Raw genomic sequence first — 11,960 nt, forward strand, 5'->3', positions numbered from 1 at the left:
TCTACCACTGAGCCACCTTCCCAGCCCTCACATCTGTAATTCTAAGCTACTCAAGAGGTTGAGACCTAAACATTATGGGGTAGGAAAGTCCATGAAGCTCTCATCTCCAAAATTAACCAGCAAAAAGTTGGACGTGGAGGTGTGGCTCAAATGGTACAGGGCAATGCTCAGGCCCTGAATTCAAGCCCTAATACTTGCACATGCGCGTGCGTGCGCGCGCGCGCGCGCACACACACACACACGAGTCTGCGAAAATGGAGTTGTTTGAATATGCATGTTAAGAGTGGAAGCTGGCATTTGTTTCAATGAAGACCACAGTTACTTATTATTAAAGGATTCAAGAACTATAGGGAAGGAAGGGCCTTGTTAGATGCGGGGGCTACATGGGGCTGGAAGCATTCCTCCCCGGACTTTGACCTTAGCCTGCCAGGCAACACAGTAGCTAAGTGTGAGTCCCCTCCATTCCTTTAACATCTCTAGGAGCCAGGACACAGCCTTGCCCAAGGGTCTGGAGAGATAAAAAGATGCTGTGTCCATTTTCTAGGCTGGGATGAGGAATCTGGCAGTCTGCCCAGTCGGGAGTGGCGCCAGGCTTTGTTGGTGCAAATACCTGGCTCAAGAAGGTAGGTTCAGACCAGCCACGTGGGGACGACAGACACCGAAGAAAGGCCTAGAACTCTGGTTTCCCTGGCAGGGACTTTGTAATGGAGGAAAGACAAGTCAGCAACAGGTGCAGTTGGGAGGGAACAAGTAGGTTTGTGAGAGAGATGCAGGAGGACTGTGTGTGGAGACCAGGGATGTTGAAAGTGTAGCTCAGAGAGACCCTTGGGAAGTGAAATGGGTGGGGGGTGAAGAGGAGGATAGGTAATTGCCAATCCCACCTGGGGTGGCTTGGCTCCTCCCTGGGCCAAGGCCTGCTGGGCAGCCAGCAGGTGAGCTTCTGGGTGAATTTCAATGGCAAAGGTTTCTGGTGGGGGGGAGTGGGGGGCAGCTGCATACCAAGTTTTGTCTTGGGTCATTTACATTCACAGAAATCACTCCCCTCACTCCCCAACCTCGGGATGCTGTGACCCCCCCCCCATTTACAAAGCAGGACAAGGGCCGCTTGCTGACTGTAAGGATTTATCCACCACAGGTATAATCTGGCAAATCACAGATGGTTTGTAGGTTTGCTTTTTTATTTTTTTGAAAGCAAGATAGTTTTTGTTTTTGTTTTTAAAGAACAAAATAAAATCAATGTGCACTGCTCACCAAGGACATACAAATGAAAGCAACAATGGAATTCCGTTTTTCCACTAACACATGGCAAAAGTTCTGAAGATTTGCCCATTCATAGAAACAGAGTGAAAGAATTTTCTATTCACTGTGGCTGGAAATACAAACCAGAATGCCTTTTGGGGCTATTCATTTTTTAAAATTAAGTAGTTGTACAAAGGGATTACAATTCCATACCAAAATGTTGTATTGTGGGGGGCGGGGGGGGGATAATGAAATTTTTTCATCAGTTTCTGTCTAAATTTGAAAGTTAGTTTCCCTGGATACAATAATTCCACATTTGAAAATTCCACATTGGAAATAATACCAAAGTATGTATACTATCATCCATAGTGGAGAGTAAAGGAATGCTTTCCCCTCTCCCCTCCCACCCACTGCTGGGGGTCAAACCCAGAGTCTTGCATATTCCAGGCAAGAGTCTACCACTGACATACCTCCCCAGTTTAGGATTTTTGTTTTGTTTTGTTTGTTTTTTTTGGGGGGGGTCCGGTCATGGGCCTGAACTCTGGGCCTGGGCACTGTCCCTCAGCTCTTCAGCTCAAGGCTAGCGCTCTACCACTTGAGCCACAGTACCACTTCCGGCTTTTTTCCTTTTTGCTTATGTGGTGCTGGGGAATCGAACCCAGGGCCTCATGCATGCAAGGCAAGAGCTCTACCACTGAGCCACCTTCCCAGCCCCAGTTTAGGATTTTTAGGGTGTGAATGTGTGACAATACTGGAGCTTAGACTCAAGGCCTGGTCACTGTCCCTTTGAGTGAAAAAACTCAAGATTGGCACTCTACCACTCGAGCCACATTTCTGCTTCCCACTTTTTATAGTTCATTGGAGATAAGTCTCACAGACTTTCCTGCCTGGCTTTAAACTGTGATTCTCAGATCTCAGCCTCCCAAGTAGCCAGGATTAACAGGTATGAATGACCTAGCTTGACATTTGTCACTTTATAAGAATACATTGTCCAGAAAAAGAAAGGGAGAAAAACAGGAAGGAAGGAAGGAAGGAAGGAAGAGGGAAGGGGTAAAGGAAAAGAAGGTACTTATTACCTGACTTAGGAATACCTTAACAATAACAATAAAATTGTATTTTAAGAGGAAGAATGCCAAGCTTGCTTCTGTATCTATGGATTCTCCCTTTCTCCCTCCCTCTCTTCCTCTCTCCCTTCTTCCCCCCACCCCTCCCTCCTTCTTTGGAGAAGACGCAGCACCCCAGGGCAAAGCAAGGATGAGGCCGAACACCCACAGTCCCGGTGTCATGAGAACATCTTGCTGGGTTTATTGTCGGTTTCCCTCTGCTTCCCAAGGGCGGGCAGTAGCATGGGATGGCCACAGGCCCTTGGGATATCCCTGCCCAGCTGCTCTCATGGTTCTACTGGTAATATGCCATCGGTGGTCCCAAAGGATTCAATAAAGGGACCTTGCCTGTCCAGTGATGAGGGCTGGAACTGCGCAGGAGAAGGTGGTCTTTGTCCTCTTCTGAACCAGGCTGGTACTTGGGATTCAGGTAGTACTGGAGGTCAGCCCCTGGGCTAAGTTGTCTGGGAGTGGTTAAGGCCGGTAATGCCATGCCCTGGAGAGGACAGATACTGTCAGGATTGCAGTCATCTCCCCCTGTGGCCCCACGGTCCTTTGGCGGGAAGAAGCCGGGCAGTCCCAGGTCCTTGGCAGTCATGTAGGGTCTTCTGAAGGCAGGGTACCCATCCTGCAGCCTTGGGTTGATTTGGGGGGAAGGTCTATAAAATTCCTTGTTCCGGAGTTGGGTGTCAAGCTTTGCCTGCTGTGAAAACAAATGACACAGAAAAGAGAGGTGATGAGGTGGGGGGAGCCTTCCCGTGGACACATCTAAGAGAGAGCACATGTCCTTGTTGTTGAAATTATTTGAATATTAATATACACAACTGAGGGGGAACTAAACTCCTATCAAAGGGTTATTCCTATTGTCTAGGGGTGGAGGTGCAACTCAAGTGATAGCCCACTTGGCTGAGGCCCTGAGTTCAAGCCCCAATCCCACTGGAAAAAGAAGCCAGTCTGTATTCTATTCCTTCCTCCTTTGATTCCTGATTCCGGGACAAGCCACTGTTACCAGTAGGGCATTTAAAAATCTTTTTAGAAATATTATGTGTGTATATGGATATAGATATAGATCTATCTGTATCAATATGTAGATATAGATACACACACAAATATATGTATATATATATATTTCTCCTTCACCTGGTTTATATATTCAAATTATTTTAGTCTATATGATGGTGTTCTTCCAGGAGTGGGGAATGGATGGCCCATGTGCCCTATAAAAACACATGAAGCCGGGCGCTGGTGGCTCATGCCTGTAATCCTAGCTACTCAGGAGGCTGAGATCTGAGGATCCAAGTTCAAAGCCAGCCCGGGCAGGAGAGACCATGAGACTCCTATCTCCAATAAACCACCAGAAAACCGGAAGTGGCGCTGTAGCTCAAGTGGTAGAGTGCTCCCCTTGAGCTGAAGAGCTGAGGGACAGCGCCCAGGCCCAGAGTTCAAGCCCCACGACCGACAAAAATAAATAATAAATAAATAAAGACACAAGAAATAATTTGGTATATGATGGAGCACATATAGATTTGTGCTTCTCACTGGGGGCCTGTGGCTCATCTGCCTTTATCGCTATCTGTGCGTGTGTGTGTGTGTGTGTGTGTGTGTGTGTGTGTGTGTGTGTGTATGTTTTGTATTGGAGCTTAAATTCAGGGACTGTTCACTGTCTCCTAGATTTTTCACTCAAGACTGATACTCTGTCACTTGAACCACAGCTCTACTTTCAGCTTTCTAATGGCTAATAAAAGATAAAAGTCTCATACACGTTTTTGCCCCAGCTCGTATCCTTAGATCTCAGCTTACACACATGCACACACACAACTATTAAGGGAAATAAATCCAGAATACTTGAAGAATTCCTGCAAATTAATAAGAAGGAGATGAACAAACTAATGGAGAAAATAGACAAAACACAGAAACAGATATTTTACAAGAGAGTATATCTCCATAAATAAGGGAGAAATGTTCATAATTAATAGTGAAATAAACAATATGACTACAAGAAAAGATTTTATGAGCACCAAATTTGCAAAAAAAATTTCAAGTCTGGAGTTGTCAAGATTCCAGTTACAAAAGTAACCTCCAGTGGTGGTGACCATAGAACTTAAGAAAGCTCTGAGTTGAGGGCTGGGAAGGTGGCTCAGTGGTAGAGCGCTTGCCTTGCATGCCTGAGGCCCTGGGTTTGATTCCCCAGCACCACATAAACAAAAAGAAAAAAGCCGGAAGTGGCGCTGTGGCTCAAGTGGTAGAGTGCTAGCCTTGAGCTGAAGAGCTGAGGGACAGCGCCCAGGCCCAGAGTTCAGGCCCCACAACCAGACCCCCCCCCAAAAAAAAGAAAGCTCTGAGTTGAAGCCCATGGTTAGGGATGCCACCCCTGGTGTACATTGGCTCTTTACTTGAGGATGTGTCTTATGTGAAGAGCCATACACAAGCTTGTGTGTGTGTGTGTGTGTGTGTGTGTGTGTGTGTGTAAGAGAGAGAGAGAGAGTACTAGGGCTTGAATTTAAGTCCTATACATTGTTCCTTAGGTTTTTTGCTCAAGGCTGATGCTCTACCAGTTAAGCCACAGCTCCAACTTTTGTTTTAACTAGTTAATTGGAAAAAAAGAGTCTCACAGGTTTTTCTTCCCTTTGAACCACAATCTTCAGATCTCAACCTCCTAAGCAACTAGGATTACAGGTGTTAGAGGCCTGCACCTGATTTATTTGCAATCTTTTATGTGCATGATTTCTGTTTGATGAACATGTTTAATACACATGCATGTGTACACACACACACAGAGCTCTAAGCTGATCAGGTGCTAGTGGTTCACACTTGTAATCCTAATTATTTAGGAAGCTGAGATCTGAGAATGGCAGTTCAAAGCTAGCCCAAATAGAAAGGTCTATGAAACACTTATCTCCAATTAATCAGCAAAAAAGTTGGGCTAGAAGCATGACTCAAGTAGTAGAACTCTAGTCTTGAGCAGAAATCCCAAATGAGAATACCATATCTTGAATTCAAGCCCCAGTATCAGCACAAAGAAACAAACAAGCAAATAAACAATGCTCTAAGTTATATATTCTTTAAGGAAGTGCATATACCTGCATGAAAATAATGATAACTTCACTAGACAATTGAAGATTGCCTTCTTACCTCTTGTGGTGTGACACTGGAGTATTTTTGCTTTCCAAAAGGCTTGTAGTCTGCCATGTAGGAGCTTTGGTATATTTCTGGATCTACATGGACCTAAAGGACAAGAGAGAATACACAAAGTGTGATTGGAGGCCTGGTTCAAGTGGTAGAGCAGCCAATAAGTGAAAGCAAGCATCAGATACCAAGTTTGAGTTCTGTTGGAAGGAAGGAAGGAAGGAAGGAAGGATGGAAGGAAGGAAGGAAGGAAGGAAGGGAGAAGAAAAGGAAGAAAGAAAGAAAGAAAGAAAGAAAGAAAGAAAGAGCTCTGACTTGTCATTCTTCCATTTAAAGCCCTTCAATGACTTCTCATTCTGTGCAGGACAAAGCCCCCCTTTGGGGCCTGGAATTAGGAGTCCTCCATGGTCTGGCTTTTGCTCCTCCATCCCTCCTCTCCTGGCCTGTGTGCTGCAGCTTCAGCTTCTGCTATTTCCTTTGCTTGGCACAGGCTCTTATCTCCTGTTGGAAACTCAAATTTCCCTCCACCCCATTAGCAAACTCCTATGCATCCTTCAAGACTCAGATTAAATGCCATTCCCCCAACCATTTCTGTCATTCATTTACTCTCTACTTCCCAAGTATTAAAGCATTTCACCTCTGCTTTGTTGTTGTTGCTGCTCTTGTTTGCCAATTGTGAGGCTAGAACTCAAGCCTGGATGCTGTCTTGATGACCCTGAGCTCAAGGTTAACACTCTACTACTTGAACTACAGCTCCATTTCTGGCTTTTAGTGGTTAGTTGGAGTTTAGAGTCTCACAGACTTTGCTGCTTGGGGTGGCTTCAAACCTCAATCCTCATATCTCAGCCTTCTAAGTAGCTAGGATTGCAGGTGTGAGCCATTGGAATATAGCCATGCTTTGACAGATTTTGAATCCCTCCAAAGCAGCATTTATTGAGGTGTATGGTTAAAGATTTAATGAAGTACATCAGATCAGGACTTTATCTTAGGTATCTCTGTAGTACCCATAGCCCAGCATGGGTCCCTGGAATACTGTAGGTATCTAATAGATGCAGGATAGATAACTAAGCAAATGAATCTCCAGAATACTACAAATACTTAGAAAAACAAAACCAAACCTCATTCAAAGCCTAAATTGGTGGCTCATGCCTGTAAACCTAACTACTTGGGAACCTGGGATCTGATGATTGGGGTTCAAAGCCAGACCCGGCAGGAAGGTCCATGAGACTCATCTCTGATTAATGACCAAAAAGCCAGCAGTGGAGCTGTGGTTCAAGTGGTTTGAGGAAGAAAAAAAGAAAAAACAAAAATCCTCAGGGTCAATACCCAGGCCCTGAGTTCACATCTCAGAACTGGCACACACCCACACACAAAAAACTTTATTGGAGAATGGTGAGCAAAGGAGTCCCCAAATGCCTGTCCCTCTCCCGAGTCTGCTTTCTGGGACTTCTGGACTCTGAGTTGATCTCAAGGGACAGAAACTTGCCTCCGTCCTGTGTCAATACATCACATGTGCCATGATCAAGGCCCTACACAGACAGATGGGTTGGCCCAAAGAGAGGAAGCAGGACTCCTCTCAGCTGGGCCAGCCATGCACAGCCACCACAGTCCTCTGAGTCCCTTATTCTCCATGTCCCCACACTGCACATTACACCTTCATCCAGGCCAAGGCACCAGAGACAAATGACTAGTGAACAGGGCCTAACGCATGGTGGCAGGATGAACGCAAATATTAGTTTACCCCTTGGACAGGTGAATCAGATAGCAGGGCCAATAGTAGGTAAGTGTGTAATGACCACAGGTGTTGGCAAACCCAGAGTTTCTAACTGCCAAGACCAGTGGTATAAGTATTCCCATGTGGCCTATTTCAAGATGGCAATGTCAGATCACTGACATGATGCTGAGCTGTGCATAGAACAGGCTCCCCTGAGCCAGAGATCACACTGTCTGGAGGAGGTATAGGCTCATGTCTGCAATTCAGATATGCTCATGCAGAAGCAGGGGTGTCCAAGGTGAAGACAACTGCAAGACTTTGCCCTGAAGTCCTAGGGGAGGCCTCACTGCCCAGACACATGTAAATCCCTGAGCTTCCTGTACCATATGTACAGGACCCTTATATGTGTGCCAAGAGAGCAATAGGAAGGAGCACAGAAATGGAGGGACAGATGCAGCAGTGGTACTCACCAGACATTATGGATGGGGATGGAAGGGGAAAATTGGGAGAGGCGGAGGGAAGGGGTGACATTGTCCAAAAAGAAACATACTCTTTATCTGACTTACATACTTGTAACTCCTCTATATATCACCTTTATAAAAACAATATTTTTTTAAATTTGTGTTGGGAATTTCATTTTATTCCCAGGAAACTATACTTCCTGCTCTTACTGTGTTTAACAGGCTGTAGCCAACAGAGTGGTGGCCAGTTAGCAGATCCCAGTGTTCCTTGCTTTTTTGTGTGCACCAATTACTTGTCTCCCAGGATTGGGAACCAATATCCGCACAAACAGAACTTACCCCTTCTTTTAGCCAGGCACAAGGATCTTCTTCATCTTCCAACTTCTGACGCCGCCGATGCCATGGACGTGGCATTGGGAATTCTATTGGCAACTGCAACACTGCTTCCCTGTCTCTCAGCTCAGCTCTGACCCCTGTCTGCACAATACAGGCTGTTGCCATCACCTGGTCATTGTGATGTAGGTGGCCAGCCAGCCTGCCTGCATGTCAGTTCCCCCTGTCCCTGCCCTGGCTTACTCCTCCCAGAGGGAGCCACTGTGTCTCAGCACACCTGGACCAAGGGAATCTTGCTCAGCACGAGTACAGGTGCTTTCCAGGACTGCATAGCACAGGCTTTTCCAAGAGAGGGAAGTCAACAAAATGCACAGTGATTGACTTCCAAGGTGAGCAGGTGAATTTACCTTATACCATAGCTCCTGTGGGCCTCTGTTCTCCAAGAGGCTGGCTCAAGCTGTGTGTCAAAATTCTATCCTCTTTTCAATGTAGTAGAATGGCTATTAAAAATAGGGAACAAGGGCTGGGAAGGTGGCTCAGTGGTAGAGTGCTTGCCTTGCATGCCTGAGGCCCTTGGGTCCGATTCCTCAGCACCATATAAGCAGAAAAAGCTGGAAGTGGCATTGTGGCTCAAGTGGTAGAGCACTAGCCTTGAGCTGAAGAGCTGAGGGACAGAGTTCCTAGGCCCAGAGTTCAGGCCCTGTGACTGGCAAAAAAAAAGGGGGGGAGAGAGGGATAAAATAGGTCCAGGTATAATGGAACATAACTGAAATCCTAGCTACTTGGGAAGTAGAGATCTTGGTTTGGGGCCAGCCCCAAGCAAAAGGTTAGTGAGACCTCATTTCAACGATTATGTGCAATGTTGCACATCAGTAGTTACACAGGAGGTAGAAAGACTGTCACTGGAAGACCATGGTGTTTGTGACCATCTGCTAGGTGACAGTAGATCTGAAGAGAAGCAAGTGGGTTTTTCAGGTATTTGGGAAGTTGATACTCCAGGATTTAGTCATTAGGAAGCAGCAGGAACATGACACAGAGAAGTTCCAAGCTGTCTGGAGTGAGCCATTGGAGCCCCAGGGTGTCTGGATAAGGTGGGAGAGGCAGGTCTGGGGAGGGTGACCATGAGTGATGGATTATTAGACTTTGCCAGAGAACCACACAGACATCCAGGTTTATTGACAGGAAAGGGGCTGGCAAGACCCTTTCTCACAAGGGAGAAGGAAGAAGAAGTACTGGCTATTGTCTGAGGTGACCTATATAGCCTACTGAGGCTAGGAGGAGCTAGAAGGGGCTAGGAGGCGGAGACCCTGGTGTGGACGTGTGGGTCAGGGGCTTCACCATGGCAGACTAGGATTTATGGCTGCTGCCCACGTTTTAGATAAGGGGCCCTGCAGCTGCCCAGTCCTGATGGTCACTCTAAGGTAAAGACGGTTGGAGGCTGATTATTTACTGCCTTTGCTAAATGGGCCTAGGGTTGCCTAGGAAGGGGGCATGCTAAGCTGTGGAGAGAGGAAGGAGTGGACTAAGCTTTGGGAAGGGAGCTCATTTCTCTAACAATGAGGACAGTTGGAAAGCTGAGGGCTTCCAAGTGAAGGGGTAAGTCAACTCCTGGGCAGAGAAGAACCTTCCAGACATGTGACATTGCTGGTGGGTTGGAGAGTGTGTTAAAGGCTACCAGGAGCCCAGTGCTGGTGGCTCCTGCCTAAAATCCAACTACCCCCCCCCAAAAAAAAGCCCAAAGTGGAGCTGGCTCAAGTGATTGAGAAAACAAAAAAACTCAAGGACAGTGCCTAGGACCTGAGTTCAAGCCCCAGGACACACACACACACACAAGCTACTGTGAAGGATGAACAATGTCTCATTTTTTCAGGATGGTATTTGGTGTAGCCCTGCAGTAGAGGAGGACAGAGGGTAGGAAGGTACCCTGCCTATGCCAGCAGGCTTTTGGGGCCACGTTTGCTAGCATTGGTGTGTGTGTGTGTGTGTGTGTGTGTGTGTGTGTTTGTGTGTGTGTGTGAGAAATCTCTTGGTTCCAGTGACAAGTAACAACAAAACTCAATAATCCTCAGGAACAACTGGACAACCAGACACTTTGGAAGACTAGGTTTATTACTATACCTCAAGGAGCCCCAGAATCTAGGAGGGATTGAGGTGCTGGGTTGTGCATGCCCAGGGTTGCTCCATCTCAGACTGCAACAGATTAATGGAATGGATTGCTATAAAATATTACATTGTAATAAGTTGGAAAGTCTTCAGGGTGCAACAAACCTCTGGCATTTCTGAAGTACAAGACAGTTACGTTGATGGTTCTTGGGGTTACATTGTTGATGGTTCTTGGGCTCTGCTCTAGCAGCATACAAGGCAGGATCTTTCCTATATTTACAAGAGGTAGAAGGTAAATCAGAAAGCAAATCCTGTTTTGATTTTTGAGACACTATCTGGTTATATTGCCCGGTCTTGAACTTGGGGGCTCTAACAATCCTGGCACTTCAGCACTCCCCAGTGGCTGTTTTTATTTCCTCAAGTTTCAAAATCACACGAGTTTCAGGTTCATATTGTGTAGAGTAAGATAAACTGCTGTATAAAGACCAACATGAATGGAGAAGCATGGTTATAGGAAAGTAAATGTTATTTGAAAAGATGTGGCCAGGCTCCTGTAGCTCATGCCACTGATCTGAGGATAGATATTCAAAGCTAGCTCAGGCAGGAAAGTCTGTGAGACTCTTTTAACCAAAGAGCAGCAAGTGGAGCTGTGGATCAAGGTATAAGGCTGGTAGAATATGAGCCTTGAGCAAAAAAGTTCAGGGACAGTGCCAAGGCCCTAAAGTCAAGCCCCAGTATCTGAAAATAAAAATGTGTGAACAGGATTCAATAACCAATGTATAATACCACATAGTGAAGACTCTTAACCAGCATTGTGAGGGTATTCACCTCTAAATCTACATTTCCTTATTGATAAAATAGTTACTCCTTCAATACTCACATGTAAAAACTTGAAGGATAAACTCATGCCTCCCTCAATTTCTTGGCTTTGCCTCCTTGTGCCTTAGGAGTTTAACAGTTATTGGAAAAGGCCCCAAAGCCTTCAGGAGTGACTCCCACTTCACCCCTTATTGCCTGGAAGGAGAGAGCACTGGGCCCCAACTTTCTGTCTATGCAAATTCAACATGTTAATATTGTTAAATCACAGGAGGAAATTCTTCTCTCAAACCAGAAGCCCCCGAGTTCCTCCAGGCTTATATTAAAGGGATTACAATCCATTTCCTTCCTAATACTGCTAATGCGCCCTGGGAAGCCCCCAGGCCAGGGATTAAAGCATTTACGCCTTTAATTAGGAGCAACCCTTCCCTTAGAGCCAGAACCACAAACAGCAAGGCGACACTACAAAGGCCCCCTCCTCACACAGCAGGGCATCGCCCCCTCTCTGGGAGCCTGGAGCCTGGAAGGGTTTAGCAAATACTCTTCCCCAAAAAGGGCCCTTGGCCAGGAGGCTCCAAGCAGAAATGGAGACCCCTTCATTCAGGAGAGAATAAACAATCCAAGCAAACAAACCAGCCAAAAGCAAATCCTTGACTTCATTCAGGACCTGCCCCTGCCACAGTAGCAGGTTGGGCCAGAGAGAGGAAGATGCCTGGGTAGAGGGTACTGTGGGAGGGGTGAGGACACCCTGCAACACCATAGTCATTAGCCTTCAAGGGGACAGCTCTGAAAATGACAATGTGTTTGTGCTGCAGAGAGTTCTGTGTCCCCATAAGCATGCCTTCACCAGCCCCACACAGGGCCTGGTGACATAGGACACAGGATCTGATTCTTTTTCAGGCCATATCAGAAGCATCAGCTAGCACGAGGTTTCTCCAGGGCCAGTTCAGTGACCCTCAGCTTCACGGGCCCCCTGGGATACACTCTAATATCCAGATTCCTATAGTTCCTTTTGGGTGTGTGTGCATGTGTGTGTGTGTGTGTGTGTGTGTGTGTGTGTGTGTG

General features: G+C 46.4%; 1 protein-coding gene across 1 annotated transcript; it reads right to left on the bottom strand.

The window, feature by feature from the left end:
- Positions 1-2,637: 2,637 nt before the first annotated feature.
- Tex37 (testis expressed 37) lies at positions 2,638-8,144 on the bottom strand. Its single transcript, XM_013035505.1, has 3 exons — positions 7,983-8,144; positions 5,475-5,567; positions 2,638-3,045 (listed from the first exon to the last, which is right to left on the bottom strand). The coding sequence occupies exons 1-3, from the start codon at positions 8,142-8,144 to the stop codon at positions 2,638-2,640; spliced, it is 663 nt and encodes a 220-aa protein (XP_012890959.1).
- Positions 8,145-11,960: the final 3,816 nt, after the last annotated feature.

This window comes from Dipodomys ordii, unplaced genomic scaffold (assembly GCF_000151885.1).
Source record: "Dipodomys ordii isolate 6190 unplaced genomic scaffold, Dord_2.0 Scaffold214, whole genome shotgun sequence".
Classification (NCBI taxonomy): domain Eukaryota; kingdom Metazoa; phylum Chordata; class Mammalia; order Rodentia; family Heteromyidae; genus Dipodomys; species Dipodomys ordii.